A 19,428-nucleotide genomic window follows, 5' to 3' on the forward strand; every position below is an offset into this window, starting at 1 on the left:
TCTGTCGCGGCATTCCGTTATAGATTAGGCCCAAATGAATGGGACGAAGCCTCACGCTGCGGTCGCGGCGGCTGATTCAGAAAGGGCAAGACACTAGGTAGCGGAAAAAAGAAGCAAGCGGCTCCCATTGAAGTCAATGGGAGCAGTGGATTTTGAGACAGATTCCGCGTCAAAATCCGCTGCCAACTTTCCCCATGTGAACTAGATGGAAGGGAATATAACTCCTGGTTCAGACTCCAGAGGAGATGTTTATAGCAGGGCTGTGGAATCGGTAGAGACCCTGTTCTGATTCCATCATCAATGGCAGACAGAAGTTGCAAAGATTCACCAAAAAAGTCAATGATAGAAGTGCTATGAAAGTAAATATGCAATAAAATCTACATTGAATTAATTATATAATATTAATTTTATAATTAAAACTAATTCATCATCTTATTTTGAAGTTGTACTAGGAGTAAGTTCTTTTTTCTTTTTCCGACTCCATTCAAATGTAACTAGAGATGAGCGAGTTCTATTTGAAACTCCCGTTTCGAATAGCACGCATCCATAGGAATGAATGGACGCAGCCGGCACGCAGGGGGTTAAGCGGCCGGCCGCTTCCATTCATTCCTATGGGTGCGTGCTATTCGAAACGGGAGTTTCAAATAGTACTCGCTCATCTCTAAACGTAACCTCAACTCTGACTCCACAGCCCTGGTTTGTAATCTGTTACCATGGAGACCCATTGGGCTGGATAGATGCTGTACACACAAAACAGTAGGATGTTTTTATTGCATTATTTTGACTGGTTGCAAAATGGTACCTATTTTTGGTCCATATTTTTTTTATTAGCGCCATCATAAATTCTAACTTTAGAAATGATTTAATATCTGGACTTATTTTTCTGATCGCTTCCTCTCTGATGTTCCGGGTATATTTGGATATTCTAGAAGTCTAATCCTGTAACTACTTCAAATCACGGTTCTCATTTACACCAAGGGAAACGCGCGGATCTCATCCCTTCCCCGGTGACTAAAGACTTTAGTCTCATCCAGAGATAGTGCAGGACCCCTCCGATCTGCCGGCTGCACTACATTATTATTCAATGATTGAATATGCTACAAGGGAAAGCAGGGGAACTCGTCACCCTGACAGCATTCCGAGGAGAAGTGACTAAATTACTTTATGTACCATTAGTGCTAGCAGCTACGCTGAACTCTCTCCCAGTGTTTATGCAAATGAAAGCGAGCAGACTCAAGAGGTCCTGGCAGGCAGAGAGGAGACTGACAAGATGTTAAATGTTCCTCTTTTTAAATGGCCGGTTCAATTTATTTCGCTCTGCCTTCTGCTTGTGTGGATTTCTTTATCTATGCGTTCAATATTAATACATTTACATCAGACAAATCTTTTCTTCTGGTGGCATCCAAAGTAATAAAATAAAATAACATCCAGGAGGCAGAACGTGGACGCTTTTTGGCCTCTTGTCAGATGAACTTGCAATCTTTCGGCCCTTTTAATTTTTTTTCCAACTTTTTGTTCAAAAAGTTAATGGCTCTTGTGTTATTATCTCTGTGTCGTCGCATCCATTTCGGCTCTTGATCGTCCTATGAATAGTCATTCTCCATATCCTGTGCCCATTAAGGGTCTAAAGGCCTTTCAGTGATGAGTCAGTTTATTAAGTATAGCTATCATTTACATTCTGGGGACCTGTCATGTTGAACATGTATAACAGCAGGTTGTAGAGCAAGGGAAGCTCAGCAGATTGTTATCTAGGTCTGTGGCATAGAGTCAGAAGAATTTGTCATTTCTTTTATTTTATTTCAAGGCTGTCAGTCACTGAGTAGGACCTCCCACCGCACTCCTAACCCCAGAATGAGTCCAGGGTATTGGTCATTTTAAATATGCATTGGCTCAGATGTGTTATACTAAGATATGATCAATATAAGTCTTTGTCCCATGCCATATATATATATATATATATATATATATATATATATATATATGGAAAAAGAGAGAGGGTATCTGTGCTTCCTTTTGAGGGAACGAGCACTGGTGACTGAGGAGTGGTTTTCGTAGCTTTTCCTCGGAAGCCCTAGCCACTCTTTTAGACCTTTACGGTGCTGGTACGGAAATCTCTAGGGCTAATTCATACAACTATTTTAAATGACACAAGGAAGGTAGTGGTCCCATTACGGATTTTGCATTGGATGCCAGGAGTTTGAAGCTATGCCTTTGGGGAGGAGAGGCCCTTATCCCCAAAGGCTGGAACTAGTGACATCATCACACCTTTGATGGTATGTCACCTAAAAGGGTTTTCAAACCCATTAAAATTGATTACCTATCTATATTAAAAGTCAATTTTCTGATCCGACACCTGGGACCACCACCATTAACCAGTCGGTAAACGCTGTGGCTGTACATTGCATAGGTTTTGCCGCTCAACACTATTCACCAAACATGTTACAAATGAACATGATACTAGAACAAGTCACTTCAAATAGCTGATCAATGAGGGTCCCAGGTGTTGAATCCCTGATGATTTTTGATAACCTATCCTATTATCAGTCATACAAGGCTGAAAACTTTAATAAGACATTCTCAGCCACTCGACTGGAAGAGAATGATCCAGTGTGTGGGTGTTGTGGGGAATCGCTCAGGTAGATGCTCGGTAGCAGTGCAGGAACACATTCACTGGATTGCACACAGGTTCAGGCTTTATTCACATGTAATGCATACACTGCTTATGCAAAGCCACAGGATAAACAAAACAAAACCCTTCTCGGCTGAGAAACTAACTTATACTGAAGGAAACTTTTCCCTGACTATACAGGTGACTGGCTACCAGTCTCCCACCTTGGCAATAACAACAGGTGGCACAGTACCTGCTTCGGAGGTCCGGTCTGGACAGGTCAGCTCTGTCAGTGTGATGCCAGCCTGCTAGTCTTCACACACAGACTGTTATTAGGGCCTGATTAGTTAGCTGACCTCCCTAGTGTGAATCTTTGCCAAACACCCCTGAGGTACCTGGCAGGAATATACTTGTCTTCCCAGACTACACCCTTCACTCTCTCACAGTGTATATTTCTGGCCTATAGCTACTCTTAGCACTGGGTCACGGTCTCTCTGCTTTGGTCCTTTTCGAGTGATTTCAGTCTATACCCATAAATATTTGTCTGACCCATAAAATGGCTTCCTCCATTATGTACGGGGCCTGCCGCTCTTTAAAAGCTCTTTTGACCCAAGCAGAATATTTTTGTTCCCATAGAGGTGACAGCCAGCTGGAACTTTTATTTTTTGTAGTTGGAGATTTTAGCAGATGATATTATTGCTGCTTGCTCAGTGACTGCATTGCAACAGACCTATCTTTAAATAAGCCCGGAGGGCCGTAACGCCACTGGAAACATAGGATAATGGAAAAACAGAATAGCGAAAAACATTTTTTGGACTCCAGCCTGGAGTCTCTTGGGGTCTGTGTATAAGTTGGAATCGTGTCCTGGATCCACCCAGAGACTAAAATGAGACCATTCCTACATCAGCCGCATGTGTTTATTTGTGTCTTTGTCATACACACCCTACATGTAAGTGTGCCCGGAAACATTAGAAAGAGATATACATACTGTCCTTGTAAATCTATACCATATGTCTACATTGTGCATAGTAATATTTTCAGAGAGCGTATGGTTTTCTGCACAGAACGGTCCTATATTCATAGGAAAGGATAGGAATTTTTTAAAAATATTTTTGAAAATTTTGAATCTTTATTTAGCACATTTATAAATATAGAACTAGAGGTAACGTCAATGATATCAAGAAGCACCTGAACCCATCGGGAACAATGCTGGCACAGCTAAGTGATCCGCACATGTGGGCAGCTGCTGCAGTTTGGCACCAGAGATGTGTTAGCGGATGACAGATGACTGCTCGCTGTCCCACTGAGGTCATCTGCCAACTGTTCCTGAGCAAGCCTGGTGTGATTTTATTTGGGTGTCGTGCTCTTTTAAGGTCATAAATGAGAAAAACATGTTATAGCATGTTAGAAGTTGGTTTTATGCTTAAAATTAATAGGCATCTTGTAATAACATAAATGTAGATGGATATGTTTTCACATATGAGATAAATCTAAAGTAGTGGGTTTAAGTATAAGGTGGTATTTGTGATGCGATAAAATTTAGAGTATGTAAATCTAGGGCTGGGCAATAGAGATGAGCGAACACTGTTCAGATCAGCCGATCCGAACAGCACACTCCCATAGAAATGAATGGAAGCACTTGTGACGCTGACTTTGCCGGCGGCCGGCCGGCGTCACAGGTGCTTCCATTCATTTCTATGGGAGCGTGCTGTTCGGATCGGCTGATCCAAACAGTGTTCGCTCAACTCTACTGGGCAATTATGATCTAAATAAAAATCAATCGGCCATTTTACCTCGATTACAATTAATGGCGATCATTTAGGTCACGCCCCTTTTAAACCACATCCCTTTTATATCATTCTGTGTTGGGTGACCCTCGCAAGATTTGTCTCATGGGGTGCACCCGGCTGCTTCGTTCAGATAGAACCCCTCCAAACCAAAACTCTACAGACCCCAGAGAATAATAAATGTAAGCCCAGGGAAGGTGATCAAACATAAAAAATAGTGTTACTCACTCCTTCTGGGCTCCACCGCTACTCCCTGCTGTCACCAAGTTTTCTGTCTGACGTCAGGAACATGGGTCATACAGAGTTATGATACTTGCATCTATTCGTGCCCAGTACCAGTCCTCAGCGGTCCATGACGTAACTCAGGAGGCCCAAAGACAGCGGGGAGTCCTGCTATAGCTCAGTAGAGGTGAGAAACACAATTTTTTATGTTTGATCACCTTTCATGGCCCTCTGCCCAGATGCAGGACTATACTGTTTGTAGTGGATGAGTTTGGGATTAAAGACATTGTCTCGTTCACTCATATGGAACAGAGCTGCAGTACCAGGCACAGCCACTATAAAATGAATGATGCTGTACTTGATAAACAGCATAGAAGCAACAGGCTGCTGGAGGACCCCTTAAAAACCCCCTTTAAGACTTTGGGATACTATCAGATTTGTTCAGTGACTTCGTTGCATCACTTCTTAGACTGGAAGGGGACATGTGGCAAACTGTTTCCTAGCCACCAGTCAGGCAGTTTATTGGGACTGAGCTGCAGTACCAGACAAAGCACATGGACAAAGGTTGCGATGTTTGTCGTAAAACCCCTTTAGCACCAATAGTTAACATTATAATCATATATCAGGAAGATGAAGTGGGAATTGGGCTTGAATAGTGATTGCTAATGCAAATGAATAGCTTAGAACATAATGAAACATATCATATAGGACATTTGGTATAGCCTAGTGTATAATAATAATGTATGTATATAATAATATATACTGATCCTTACCATTATAGTGCAAATGACAATATTCTCATCATTTCCATAAGCTTGAATTAATGAAAGAACCGTGGGTTTAAACATTGGGTACTGCAGCCATATCATTACGGAGACCCCCTGTAGTTTGCGACAAGGGTACCAGATGGATTGGAGAGCGGGTTAATCCTATCACAAGGAATCTTATATGACCATCTGGATAATCCGGAGCTCAGAATCAATGCCTGTGAAAGACAAGACAGAGGCCAAGATTAACACACGCAGCACTTTCCAGGAGGGCTGTTCATTTCCGAGCTGTGCCCCTGTCTATTTTTGTAAAAGACGTTCAATATCTTGTGTCTATCGCTCTGTGCTGAAGACTTAGCTAGGGCAGTCAGCTGCTCCGCCTCCTAGCGTCTTCCTCTGAAATGGTTAAAGGGCTTACATCTTCTCTGACTCTTGGTTGGATATGTTTCAGGGATAAACAGAATCATCTCAGAAACATGGAAACATTTTCTGTTTCTTATAATCTGTCACCACAAATCAATTGAGAGATCAGTAGAGGCCTATGGAAGATGCTGGTTACTGAAGTCAACTTTATTGTATTTCTGAAATATTTCATGTACATCCTTAAAAGGGTTTTCCGTTATTGTCCATGACATTAGGCTATTGCCTTACACGGGCCCTGGATTTTTGATTTTTAGTTGCAGTATTTTTGGAACTGTAAGGTGGACTCAAGTTTAGATGTAAAAAAAAATATAGACAAAAAAGATATTCACTACCCTGGTTGTGGAAGGGTTAATGAAAAAAATGGCGGCTTAGGAACGTGAAAGAGTTAATATTTGATGCAATTCTCTAGTGTGAATGTAATTCTCTAGTGTGCTATAGTATTGCCCTCTTCCTTAGAGAGCTAAGAAAGAAGATAGGGTTACTATATGTATCCCTGGTAGTCTAGGGTATCAGGGTGGTCTAGGGTACCTTCATCCATTATGGTCTCTGGTGGAGGAAGCATTTATATGTTACAGCCTGGTAGTTCACCTCTGATCTGGTTATTGTTTGGGTTTCTGCTGTACTAGGTTAGAAAAGGGGTTTACTATTTGCAGCAATAGGGTAAAAGTGCGAGTTGGTATATGTTCCCTGGTGGTCTAGAGGAATGCCACTCTCCTTAGTAGTCTTTGGCATAAGAGAGGGTTAGTTTTTAATTCACTAGTGATCTATGTTATGGGGAGACCACCTATTAGGTGTGTGGAGACTTATACAGCCATAGTTACTCCACTGCAAGGGATTATGGGAAGAATATGCAAATCTGTCTCTCAAGATGTAGCCTCTCACTTCTACCAAGTCATTTCTCTCTACGCTGTGCTGACGAAGTCCAACCAGACCGAAATGGCCGTCCGTAGCTGAGAAACTGTCTTGGTATAAAACCCACATTATGCAGTAAAGGTTTCTGGGAATGTCGGGCATGATGTTCAGGGTGCTTCCTATAGAGGGCAGCATAATAGAGGCACTGTCTCCCTATTTACGTCTTGGGAGACAGATTTGCATATTCCTCTCATAGTGATCTATGGTAGAAGTAGAAGTGGGATTCAATACATGATTCCCTGGTAGAAGAGGGGCCAAAGAGCAAAAGATCTGGGTAAAAGAAATCACTTTAAATTATTGGAAATTGAGTTTTTTTTGTTGTTTTTTTAAATATTTGAGTGGTTGGACTAGCCAGAAGGGGGTGCTAAATAGACAAGCTTATTCAATCATTGTGGGTAGATAATCAGGCTGTGTATAGTATGTGAGGAGAGTGCTAGGATCCAGCTTTGCTGTAACAAAGTCTCTGAGATGTCTGAATACCCACCACCACCACCACTGTGGCATCAATATTACTGCAATTTTCTATCCAAGATGATTCACCTCCAAAATTATGTTTATAGTCTTGTTTGTTAGTTCCTAAGGCACCAGTCGATGACATGTAAGACAATACCATTCGGGTACTTGGGTGGTCTACCGAGCTTCGTACCCATGTCAGTGGTCACATGGTATACAGTGCTCCTATGCTACAGGGATTCACTTGTCACAGTCATACATATTCATCCCCATTCCGGTGCGAGTAGAGTAGCTGTCATTGATGTTGTAGAGAGTATCTCTCACAGACGTCTTTTCTTCTTCTTCTAGGAATAATTGTAAGAATATAAGATAGTCACAGTTATCTCAGTCATTTGTCACCCACATTCTGAACGTATTGTCATTTTTCATTGTTCTGCAAACAGTGGGAAGATGTATTACTACAATATGGCAGGTAGTCTTATCTATAGAGTGTGAAGTCTGTAAGATCACTATTAAGTAAAGGTCCTTAACAAAGGGGTTGTACAAGATTAGAAATACATGGCTGCTTCCTCAGGATACAGGTCCACCAGGAGCTGCGTCTGTGCGTCTGCGCCACTTAAATTAATGAAGCTGAGCTGCAATACCACACACAAACTGGAGACAGGAGTGGCGCTGTTTTTAATCCTGGACAAGTATTTTTTTAGACAAGCTAATGTAAAATCGTGTCAGCTCACTTACGTGTCAGGCTATGAGTAAGGAGCCCATCTAGCGCTCCGAAACGCGTCAGCCAGACGCTGTCTTTTCCACTCGCCATCATGGAACATCCTTGAAATATCAGATATCAATTCATTTATTTTTTATCTTGGATATTTTTTTCAAATAAAGGCTACGTTTTATCAGTGACTGCATGCTGGATTCATCGTTCGTCCATTTAAGTTTTTTTTTAACCTTTAAACCATCCAATGTTTTTATATATCATGCAGAGGTTGTCACCAAGTTTTCCCAGGCTCCTGTACAGGCCACTGCATATGTACTGTAGGCTCATTTTTAGTCTGCGCATTTGGGACGACTACATAAAAAGGCCAAGAGGTCCCTGTAATTTGCCTCTTTCTGGTTTTTAGTTTTATCAACTCACTGTTGATTTTTCCACAACATCAGGAAGTTTTGGTGGCAGTCCTCCAACATCAACTCTCATCTGACCCTATTGGCCTTATCAAGGAAATATAGGGTCACTTTTTGGCTTAATCTTGCCATAGACAGAAGCTGTCTTCTAAAACTAGGTCTATATGGAGGGATATCTGATGCCGTCTTTCAGATTATGACAATCAGATTGTCTTATAAGCAATAACCTGTAAGCAGATCTCATTGGAGACATTCGTATCTGCTGACATGTAATTAAAAATTTTAATTCTGTATACATATCTCCTGTGCAGACCGATGTGTCTCCATGATTACAGACTACAAGCAATCCATGTGTAGTCTGATCCTGCTGGCATACTCTTTTCTTTTTTTTCTTTTTTTTAAAGCAAGATGTTCAACCCCAGGATCATTTTAAAATGGCTTACATACAATACAAGCTTTCAATGGCATTGATACTTGGCTTGTGCCAAGTCAACCCATTGAGTCACCTAACTAGTTTGACTTTGGGCTACTCCTGAGAAAGTTGTCTAGGTGTAGGAGAGCATTCCCTGGTGGTGACACATTGGGGAGTGTTGCACCAAGGCAACATGTAAGGTCAAGGTACTGGATGAGGTCGGGACAGGTAAACTTTATGCATAATGGCATAGTATCAGTATGGGATTTGGTGGACCCCTGTGTGGCCCCGCACAAGGCATAACACATTGGATCAGTTTTGACCAAAGTGTTCCTTTAAATAGGTTGTCCAGGATTTTATTACCTATGCTTAGATTACTCTACAAATATGTGATCAGCGGGGAGAAACGACCAGCCACCTTACCCATCAGCTGTATGGAGCCACTTCCAACACATAATATACACAATTCAGGGTTTGACGCAATTGACCGTGTCCTGTATAGTGGCTGGAGTGGGTGCCAAATCAGTGCGTGTGGGGGGAAGGCTGGCTGTTAGACCCCACCAATCAGATATATATGGCTTCTCCTAAGGATAGGCCATAAAATCCTAAAATCTGGACAACCCTTTTAATTACAGAAACAGAAGATGTGCAAATCCCTATACCCCGATAGGCTTATTATCCAATATTCCCACTAGGAAAAAGGACAATTCCCATAAGAAAATATTATGGCGTTTCCAACTACACAATTTCCCATTTTGATCATTACATGAGCTTCACCTGGCAGTGAGTCGCTGTGAGTCGCTGTCGTGGCTGCCGATGGTGTTGGGGCACTCATGTAGCAAACAAGATATAAAAAGGAAACAGACAGGATCCTTCCGTCTATATTTAGCCTTCAGCCGTTTCTACAGTTAGATCTTCTGCTCAGTGTACGATGCGTCTCCGGCTACTAATCAGATGCCACGGTGCCCTGAGCTCCAGACGTTGCTGCCCTGTGTTGACATGAACAGGTGTGCACGGGGCTGGGGGGAAGAGGTTGCATTTATTTTTTTGGTTTCTGTCTATATATGTAGACTGGGGAGTGATATGTGTGAAGGATGTACATAGATTAATGCCATATACAGTGTTGGCCAAAAGTAATGGCACCCCTGCAATTCTGTCAGATAATACTCATTTTCTTCCAGAAAATGATTGCAATCACAAATTCTTTGGTATTATTATCTTCATTTAATTTGTCTTCAATGGAAAACCACAAAATTAATTGTCAAAAAGCCAAATTGAATATAATTCAACACCAAACATAAAAAAGGGAGTGGACAAAAGTATTGGCACTGTTTGAAAAATCATGTGATGCTTCTCTAATTTGTGTAATTAACAGCACCTGTTACTTACCTGAGGCACCTAACAGGTGGTGGCAATAACTAAATCACACTTTCAGCCAGTTGAAATGGATTAAAGTTGACTCAACCTCTGTCCTGTGTCCTTGTGTGTACCACATTGAGCATGGAAAAAAGAAAGAAGACCAAAGAACTGTCTGAGGACTTAAGAAGCAAAATTGTGAGGAAGCATGAGCAATCTCAAGGTTACAAGTCCAAAAGACCTGAATGTTCCTGTGTCTACCGTGCGCAGTGTGATGTGGACGGAAAAGAAAAATTGCTAAGAGATTTCAACACAGGATTGTGCGGATGGTGGATAAAGAACCTCGACTAACATCCAAACAAGTTCAAGCTGCCCTGCAGTCCGAGGGTACAACAGTGTCAACCCGCACTATCCGTCGGCGTCTGAATGAGAAGGGACTGTATGGTAGGATACCCAGGAAGATGCCACTTCTTACCCAGAGACATAAAAAAGCCAGGCTGGAGTTTGCCAAAACTTACCTGAGAAAGCAAAAACGTTTTGGAAGAATGTTCTCTGGTCAGATGAGATAAAAGTAGAGCTTTTTGGGAAAAGGCATCAACATAGAGTTTACAGGAAAAAGAAAAGAGGCCTTCAAAGAAAAGAACACGGTCCCTATAGTCAAACATGGCGGAGGTTCCCTGATGTTTTGGGGTTGCTTTGCTACCTCTGGCAGCATAATGTAGGGCCCAGTGTGAGAAAGCTAGGTCTCCCTCAGAGGTCATGGGTCTTCCAGCAGGACAATGACCCAAAACACACTTCAAAAAGCTCTAGAAAATGGTTTGAGAGAAAACACTGGAGACTTGTAAAGTGGCCAGCAATGAGTCCAGCCCTGAATCCCATAGAACACCTGTGGAGAGGTTTCAAAATGGCAGTTTGGAGAAAGCACCTTCACATCTCAGGGACCTGGAGCAGTTTGCCAAAGAAGAATGGTCTAAAATTCCAGCAGAGCCTTGTAAGAAACTCATTGATGGTTACCGGAAGCGGTTGTTCGCAGTTATTTTGTCTAAAGGTTGTGCTACCAAGTATTAGGCTGAGGGGGCCAATACTTTTGTCCGGCCCATTTTTGGAGTTTTGTGTAAAATGATCAATGATTTGACTTTTTTTTTTCCATTCTCTTTTGTGTTTTTTCATTGCAAGCAAAATAAATGAAGATATTAATACCAAAGAGTTTGTGCTTGCAATCATTTTCTGGAAGAAACTGAGTATTATCTGACAGGATTGCAGGGGTGCCAATACTTTTGGCCAACACTGTATATGCCATATAATAGCATAACTCCTGGGATGGTGAAAGCTGGGTTACAGCCATAAATATATGATCAGCTGGGGAGCAATAGGCAGCCCCCTCACAGATCAGCTGTACTGGGCCACTTCCAATGGCCATACTATGCACAGCACAAACCTGGGCACAGAAAGTTCTGGTCCCTGAATAGTGGACAGGCACCAGTTCTGCAACTTAGTAGCCAGTACTGGCGTCGGGCTACTATACAGGGTATGGACCTACCTGTGTCTGACTCTGTGCTCTATTTAATACAGGCATCAGAAGTGACCCTGTATAGTGGAACCTTGTGGGGAACACCTGTCGGCTTCTCACGTGTCAGATATTTGTGGATTATCCTAAGTACAGGCCATAATTACAAAAAAATCCTGACTATCCCCTTTAATTGTCTACGCATGTAAGTTGACTCTCATAATTCAGTCTTTATGTGTTTTCCGAGACTATAAAGGGGGTTACCATGATGCAAACGTATCTCTTAAAGATTGATGGAGGTATGAGTGCTGCTGTTTTGATTGAGCCCTGTTTTTGGCATCGGTGGAGGTCTGAGTGTTTGGACTCCCTTGACCCCTATCAATAGGGGATCTGTATTTGTTTTTTGGCCCCTATTACTCTATCAGCACTTCTGTGCCCAGAACCTCAGAGGACAGTATTAGATTGTCAAAATAGGTTTAGCCAAGTTTGGATCCAAACACATTTTATTACCCTTATAAGTTGTTGCTCTTTCACACATAGTATGAATAAACACTTCAGGATTCTTGTCTCTGGACAGCAAAGTCATGGCAGGGAGCACTCAGTTATAAAGGAACACTCAGAGTAAGACTTGAATGCTTAATTCGGAACCTCAGGGGCGGAGCAAGATACAAATTCAAAGAACCAAAGACAGAATCTCTGTGTCATGTTTCACCCCTCAGGGCAGCCACTAGGCATATTATGGTGCAGAAATTTTGCAGGAGTATTCCTTCAAATAAACTTTTTTGCCTTGGTAGGTTAAAGTTGTATCTAGGACATACTGTAGATATATTAGATAGACAGACAGAGAGACAGACACAGATAGATAGATAGATAGATAGATAGATAGATAGATAGATAGATAGATAGATAGATAGATAGATAGATAGATAGAATCCAATAATCTAGAAATCCTCATATTTATTTTTCCTGCATAGATGTTGCAGTTTTCAGTATTATCTGAATTTTACTATATAAAGTAACAGTGGACAGCAGAATAAGGTTTATTTGGCAAATTTTTTTTAGGATATTAGAGGTTTTCTTTTGCATCATAAGTGTGATTACTCTGTGTGTGGAGCTGGCAGTGCCCGTCATTGGGCTGGGTACATCCAATTACACATGACACTTCACTGATACAGTTTCTCTGTTTGTGATTCTGATGCTGATAGCAAAGTTTTAAAAATTTTATATGTGCCGAGAATCAGCGGCGGAATACATAATCTTATGGCAATAACTGCATCCTTCAGAAGTACGAGGTGGAGGTGGTTTTATGGAGTTGCCTGAAAATACGACTGTAAAAAGGACTGCATGTCACACATAAAAAATAAAGTTTGTTGGCTTGATGTTTTTTTTATTATTTTTAAGAAAATATTTTTTGACGGAAAGAAAAATATTTTATGTTAACATTTTAATTTGTGTTTTAGATGTTTAGATGACAGTCTGATAATCCAGAATATAGTCTGATAATCCAGAGTACAAGTCCAAGTAAATCTGTCCCGTATCAAGTGATGCCCTGGATGGATAACTAAATACATAGAGATGATAGATAGATAGAGAGAGAGAGAGAGAGAGAGAGAGAGAGAGAGAGAAGGTAAATCTCTTGTTCTGCCAGGGAAGCAATCACTTTTGTAGGTAACTAGGTGCTTCATGTGTTGGTTACTTTCGATAGGCAAGTCACGGCCAGGGCATTTCGTGCCCACGACATAAGAACTGGGATGTGACCACCTGAAAATTTACAGGACATAATGTGCATGTCATTCTTCTGGACAGAATGTACCAAATGTTGGTAAGTATAAGAGATAGATAGGTAGACAATTGGATGTTACCATTCCCCTTGTTGGTGGAGACCTGTCTCTGCAGAGGACACGTCCCCATTCACAAGGGCAATGGTAACACCCAGTTGTCATTCTGGGGTGCATGCACACGATGTATCGCGGCACTGATTCTTGCACAATAACTCATGTAAGGATCAGCACTGCAAAACAGAATCCCATTGACTTCAATGTGTAACGCGCGCTAAATGGAACCCATTGAAGTCAATGGGATTCTGTTTTGCAGCGCTGATCCTTACATGAGTTATTGTGCAAGAATCAGTGCCGCGTTACATCGTGTGCATGCACCCTTGTTCATATATTTCCACGAGGAGCAACAGAGGATCTGTACAACACAGAATTTTAGGAAAAGATGCTCCATATTTCTTTGCTTCATAAGGAAATAAAAGTTGTGACTAAAACACTTATTTAGATGCGAATAAAGTTCTAGAAGACTTTGTCCACTATAAGTGAATTGTATATCTGATAATCTGGAACCTACCAGGTCCCGTTGATGCCGGATTAAATGAACAGTACTGTTTATTATGTTTATTTTCACACCAAACTCCTTTGTTCGCCATTTAAGCCCCTTTTAATTTCCCTATCATCGCGGCCTGGCTGTCTATATCTTCCCTGCACACCAGTAAATATTACATGTGCCCTAGACAAAGTTCACATCCTATAAATGAAATGTAAACCACTTAATCTGTTAGATTTTTAGCACTTGTCGGTATTTGCCTAACAAATCCCTGGGCTCATGGCCTTTGATGATGCCTTGTAGGAACGCTAACACGCCAGATCAGCTGCAGGAGAGACAAAATGACATTTACATGGCTTTCATAAGCCATCACACTGAAGGGGTCCTTAAACAGGCAGGGCATGGTAATATTTAATAAACGGCACCAGCCATCACGGATAAAATTAGCATTTTCCGGCTGCATGGTACATTTGGGATAAAAGCTTTTATTTGTGAAGTGATCATTATTTTAACAAAGAGGAGCTACTTGATAATTTCCATTTTAACTCTCCAATACGCTATCAGCTATTCAGGACTATTATGCTAAATTGTGGCTGTAATCATGTTATTGTCACAGATTGAAGAGGAGGGGGCTCTCCTCTGATGTTTTAACAAAAAAAAAAAGCGGCGGCACATTTATCCGGCGACTACCGGAGAATTATTTATTACTGTACAATGTGCCTCGCCGGGCCCAAGTGACACATCATTAGAAACTCCTCATGGATCCGTACAGTGCCAGCAAATACAATGGCACGAAATGTAGTCCTTGAAAACAGGTTATTTCACCACATTGTCATCTGGGTAATTCAATATTAAAGGTAGAAAACACAAGTTACTCTAGGCCTCATTTATCATGGCTGAAATATTAGGCCTTGTTTACAGAGGAACTTTTAATTTACTTGAGTGGGTTAATGCTTTTTTTTAAGAAAAATATGCATTAAAGGAAGTTAAAGGGGTTCACTAAGAGTTGGAGCAAACTCAGGGGCAGCCATGGTGGGTGTAAAACAAAAAACAGACATATTCACCCATCCTATACCTTTCTGTCTCTGTCTTCCTCCCCATTTCCCTTTCTCCTCTCCATAGACTTCTATGGGTGCCATGTAACCTGATAACTAAATGAACTAATTGTTTTTCTAATTTCTCAAGACACATTTATCCTAGTGTTCAAGTTTCCATTCTTCAGGTCTGCTAGGGGACCCGAATAACGGAATACCATATCTTCTTAAAAAGCCCTACCTGCGGAAACCCACGAACCCCATCGGGCCTCCTGAGTTTCCACGCAATATCGGTGTAGTGCGGAGTGAAAAGTCCTGCTTGCAGGACTGTTTTTTTCCACAGGGGGATTGAGTTCCCAAATGGTCACTCAACGCAGGTGTAACCGTAGCATTAGCGGTGAATTCTGAGTATTGAGCAGTTTAGCACGCAGGGGTGTAGGAAAGAGCCTAAGTGGAGAGAAAAGCATTTTTCTCTAATAAGAAATATTACAAAGTTGCTTATATAGTATTTGCTTATACAGTTGATGTTTGTGAAGTTTCTTACATCAACAGTATCTATTTAAAGTGTACCTCCAATTATAAAACATCTAGTGCAGATGAATATTAAAAAAAACTTTGTGAAAAATGTTATTAAATCTGTTTCCTTCTCCACTTATTAGTCAGAGTTACTCTTGACATAGAAGTCTATGGTAAGTTGAAGAAGCTGCTGGAAAGACACAAAAAGAACTGAAACTAGCAAACTCTGCTATACTGTGAGCGATAGAGCTGTTCGGATATTGCTGTACCTTTGAAGATAAGACAATAAATCAATTAACTAGCTGTCTCCTTCCCCTCTCCTCTCCATAGACTTCTGTGTGTGAGGCTGAGTAGGGAGATAGATGTTGTAGCGATTATAGCCTGAGTGAAGATAAGGAGGAGAAGCCTGACAAATGGAGAAGAAAACATATTTCTTTAATAAAACACATTACAAAGTTTTTTATATTCACCTCTACTATTCACTTATGAAAAGTGGTTTTTATAATTCTAGGAATGCTTTAAGCTTTATTTATCTACTGTCTACTATCTATCTATTTGGTATATCTATGATATGTATATGTCACTCATCATAAAGTGCGCCTTTTACAATGTAGATGTGAATGTCTTACTATACAAAGACTTTAGTCGGTATAATAATGCAACGCATCTTTCTCTCCATTCTTGTCTTGTGAAAAGCAGCTACACCGTGTATCAAAGCAATCAGTCCAAGCGAAGGATGGACCACTGGAGGCGCTACCGTCATCATCATAGGAGACAACTTCTTTGATGGCTTACAGGTCATATTCGGCACCATGCTGGTCTGGAGTGAGGTAGGTGTTTCCTAAGGGTTATTAGAAAATGACTGGTGGGGGGGGGGCATATAAAACAGAACCACCAGGAGAATGTAGACGTACTACGTGGAATGTTATAGTCCACACAGATCCTTAGGTTGCGTTAAGTTCTGAGTGATGGAAAGTGTTATCTGCTCTCACTTTATGACCTCTAAGAGGCGCGATTAGTAAATCATATTTTATAAATCCATAGAAATGACCATTGTGCTGAAAATTTGTGGTCCAGCAGCTGCGAAGACCTGGGATATTGGCAACTATGCAGTATGAGGAAAACATTTAATGACTATGGCTACCTCCACATTTGGGATTAGACAAGTTATTGATAACTACTTTAAAGGTTATGTGTATATAAAGGTTATAGCGAAGACCTCCACCGGTCACTAAGACTAGAATGGAGTGGAAGTCTTTTTAACCTTCACTCAGATTTCAAGGGGGATAGCTGAAGGTTATAAAAAACAACTGCAATGTCTCTGAGATAACGACTTTATAGATTATGTAAAAATTTGGACAATCATAAAGTCTCTTAGATAAGACTTCTAGCAGTTGCTAGGATTAGAAGTTACCCAAGTTCTTTTAGTCTTCATTCAGAGGTTTCTAAACAGTAGCTAAAGGTTCTGAAAGCTTCTACTGAGACTTTGTAGCTCATGTGCAACTTTAGACCATCAGAAGGATCCCTTAGCTAAGACCTCCACCAGTCATTAGGTCTTAAAGCTGAGCAGTAGTCCTGTTAGCCTTCATTCAGAGATTTCTAGGGATAGCTGAAGATTATGAAGGTGACCATGATCCTACTAAGACAATCACTTTCTAGGTTATGTGCAGTTTTGGACTATCAAAACAATCCCTTAGCCAACACCTCCACCAGTCACTAGGACTAGAAGAAAGTGCTGAGCAGTAGCCCCTTTGAGTTTCACTCCAAAATTTCTAGGGGATAGTGAAGGTTATACAGATGACTATAATCCTACTGAGGCAAATACTTTATAGGTTACGTGCAATTTTGGACTATCGGAAAGGTCTCTATTAGAGATGAGCGAACAGTGTTCTATCGAACTCATGTTCGATCGGATATTAGGCTGTTCGGCATGTTCGAATCGAATCGAACACCGCGTGGTAAAGTGCGCCATTACTCGATTCCCCTCCCACCTTCCCTGGCGCCTTTTTTGCTCCAATAACAGCGCAGGGTAGGTGGGACAGGAACTACGACACCGGTGACGTTGAAAAAAGTAGGCAAAACCCATTGGCTGCCGAAAACATGTGACCTCTAATTTAAAAGAACAGCGACGCCCAGCTTCGCGTCATTCTGAGCTTGCAATTCACCGAGGACGGAGGTTTCCGTCCAGCTAGCTAGGGCTTAGATTCTGGGTAGGCAGGGACAGGCTAGGATAGGAAGGAGAAGACAACCAACAGCTCTTGTAAGAGCTAAATTCCAGGGAGAAGCTTGTCAGTGTAACGTGGCACTGACGGGCTCAATCGCCGCAACCCAGCTTTCCCAGGATCCTGAATGGAATACACTGTCAGTGTATTCCCGTATACCCGATATATACCCCGATACCCGTTCCAACGGTGTGCCCCCCCACCTTCACCCCAGAAATACCCTGCAAGTCCCCTAGCAATAGAATTGGGGCTATATACACCCACAATTTTTACTACTGGTATACAGTGCCATTGTCTGACTGGGAATTCAAAGAATATATTGGGAATACAAATACCCTCATTTCTTGCTACTGCCATATAGTGCCAGTGTCTGACTGGGAATTCAAAGAATATATTGGGGTTACGTGCACCCACAATTTTTACTACTGGTATACAGTGCCATTGTCTGACTGGGAATTCAAAGAATATATTGGGAATACAAATACCCTCATTTCTTGCTACTGCCATATAGTGCCAGTGTCTGACTGGGAATTCAAAGAATATATTGGGGTTACGTGCACCCACAATTTTTACTACTGGTATACAGTGCCATTGTCTGACTGGGAATTCAAAGAATATATTGGGAATACAAATACCCTCATTTCTTGCTACTGCCATATAGTGCCAGTGTCTGACTGGGAATTCAAAGAATATATTGGGGTTACGTGCACCCACAATTTTTACTACTGGTATACAGTGCCATTGTCTGACTGGGAATTCAAAGAATATATTGGGAATACAAATACCCTCATTTCTTGCTACTGCCATATAGTGCCAGTGTCTGACTGGGAATTCAAAGAATATATTGGGGTTACGTGCACCCACAATTTTTACTACTGGTATACAGTGCCATTGTCTGACTGGGAATTCAAAGAATATATTGGGAATACAAATACCCTCATTTCTTGCTACTGCCATATAGTGCCAGTGTCTGACTGGGAATTCAAAGAATATATTGGGGTTACGTGCACCCACAATTTTTACTACTGGTATACAGTGCCATTGTCTGACTGGGAATTCAAAGAATATATTGGGAATACAAATACCCTCATTTCTTGCTACTGCCATATAGTGCCAGTGTCTGACTGGGAATTCAAAGAATATATTGGGGTTACGTGCACCCACAATTTTTACTACTGGTATACAGTGCCATTGTCTGACTGGGAATTCAAAGAATATATTGGGAATACAAATACCCTCATTTCTTGCTACTGCCATATAGTGCCAGTGTCTGACTGGGAATTCAAAGAATATATTGGGGTTACGTGCACCCACAATTTTTACTACTGGTATACAGTGCCATTGTCTGACTGGGAATTCAAAGAATATATTGGGAATACAAATACCCTCATTTCTTGCTACTGCCATATAGTGCCAGTGTCTGACTGGGAATTCAAAGAATATATTGGGGTTACGTGCACCCACAATTTTTACTACTGGTATACAGTGCCATTGTCTGACTGGGAATTCAAAGAATATATTGGGAATACAAATACCCTCATTTCTTGCTACTGCCATATAGTGCCAGTGTCTGACTGGGAATTCAAAGAATATATTGGGGTTACGTGCACCCACAATTTTTACTACTGGTATACAGTGCCATTGTCTGACTGGGAATTCAAAGAATATATTGGGAATACAAATACCCTCATTTCTTGCTACTGCCATATAGTGCCAGTGTCTGACTGGGAATTCAAAGAATATATTGGGGTTACGTGCACCC

The 19,428-nt window shown here is 41.3% G+C and overlaps 1 protein-coding gene across 4 annotated transcripts in view; it reads left to right on the forward strand.

Annotated features, from left to right (window-relative positions):
• Positions 1 to 19,428, forward strand: part of EBF1 (EBF transcription factor 1) — a 315,242-nt gene that overhangs the window by 232,914 nt on the left and 62,900 nt on the right. For 2 of the 4 annotated variants that reach the window (XM_075274868.1, XM_075274870.1), the window contains exon 9: positions 16,141 to 16,274. In XM_075274868.1, the coding sequence (XP_075130969.1) occupies positions 16,141 to 16,274 (134 nt within the window). The remainder of the gene's footprint in view (positions 1 to 16,140; positions 16,275 to 19,428) is intronic. The other 2 variants (XM_075274869.1, XM_075274871.1) reach the window with 1 other exon arrangement.

Source organism: Leptodactylus fuscus, chromosome 5, assembly GCF_031893055.1.
Source record: "Leptodactylus fuscus isolate aLepFus1 chromosome 5, aLepFus1.hap2, whole genome shotgun sequence".
NCBI classification, from domain to species: Eukaryota; Metazoa; Chordata; class Amphibia; order Anura; family Leptodactylidae; genus Leptodactylus; species Leptodactylus fuscus.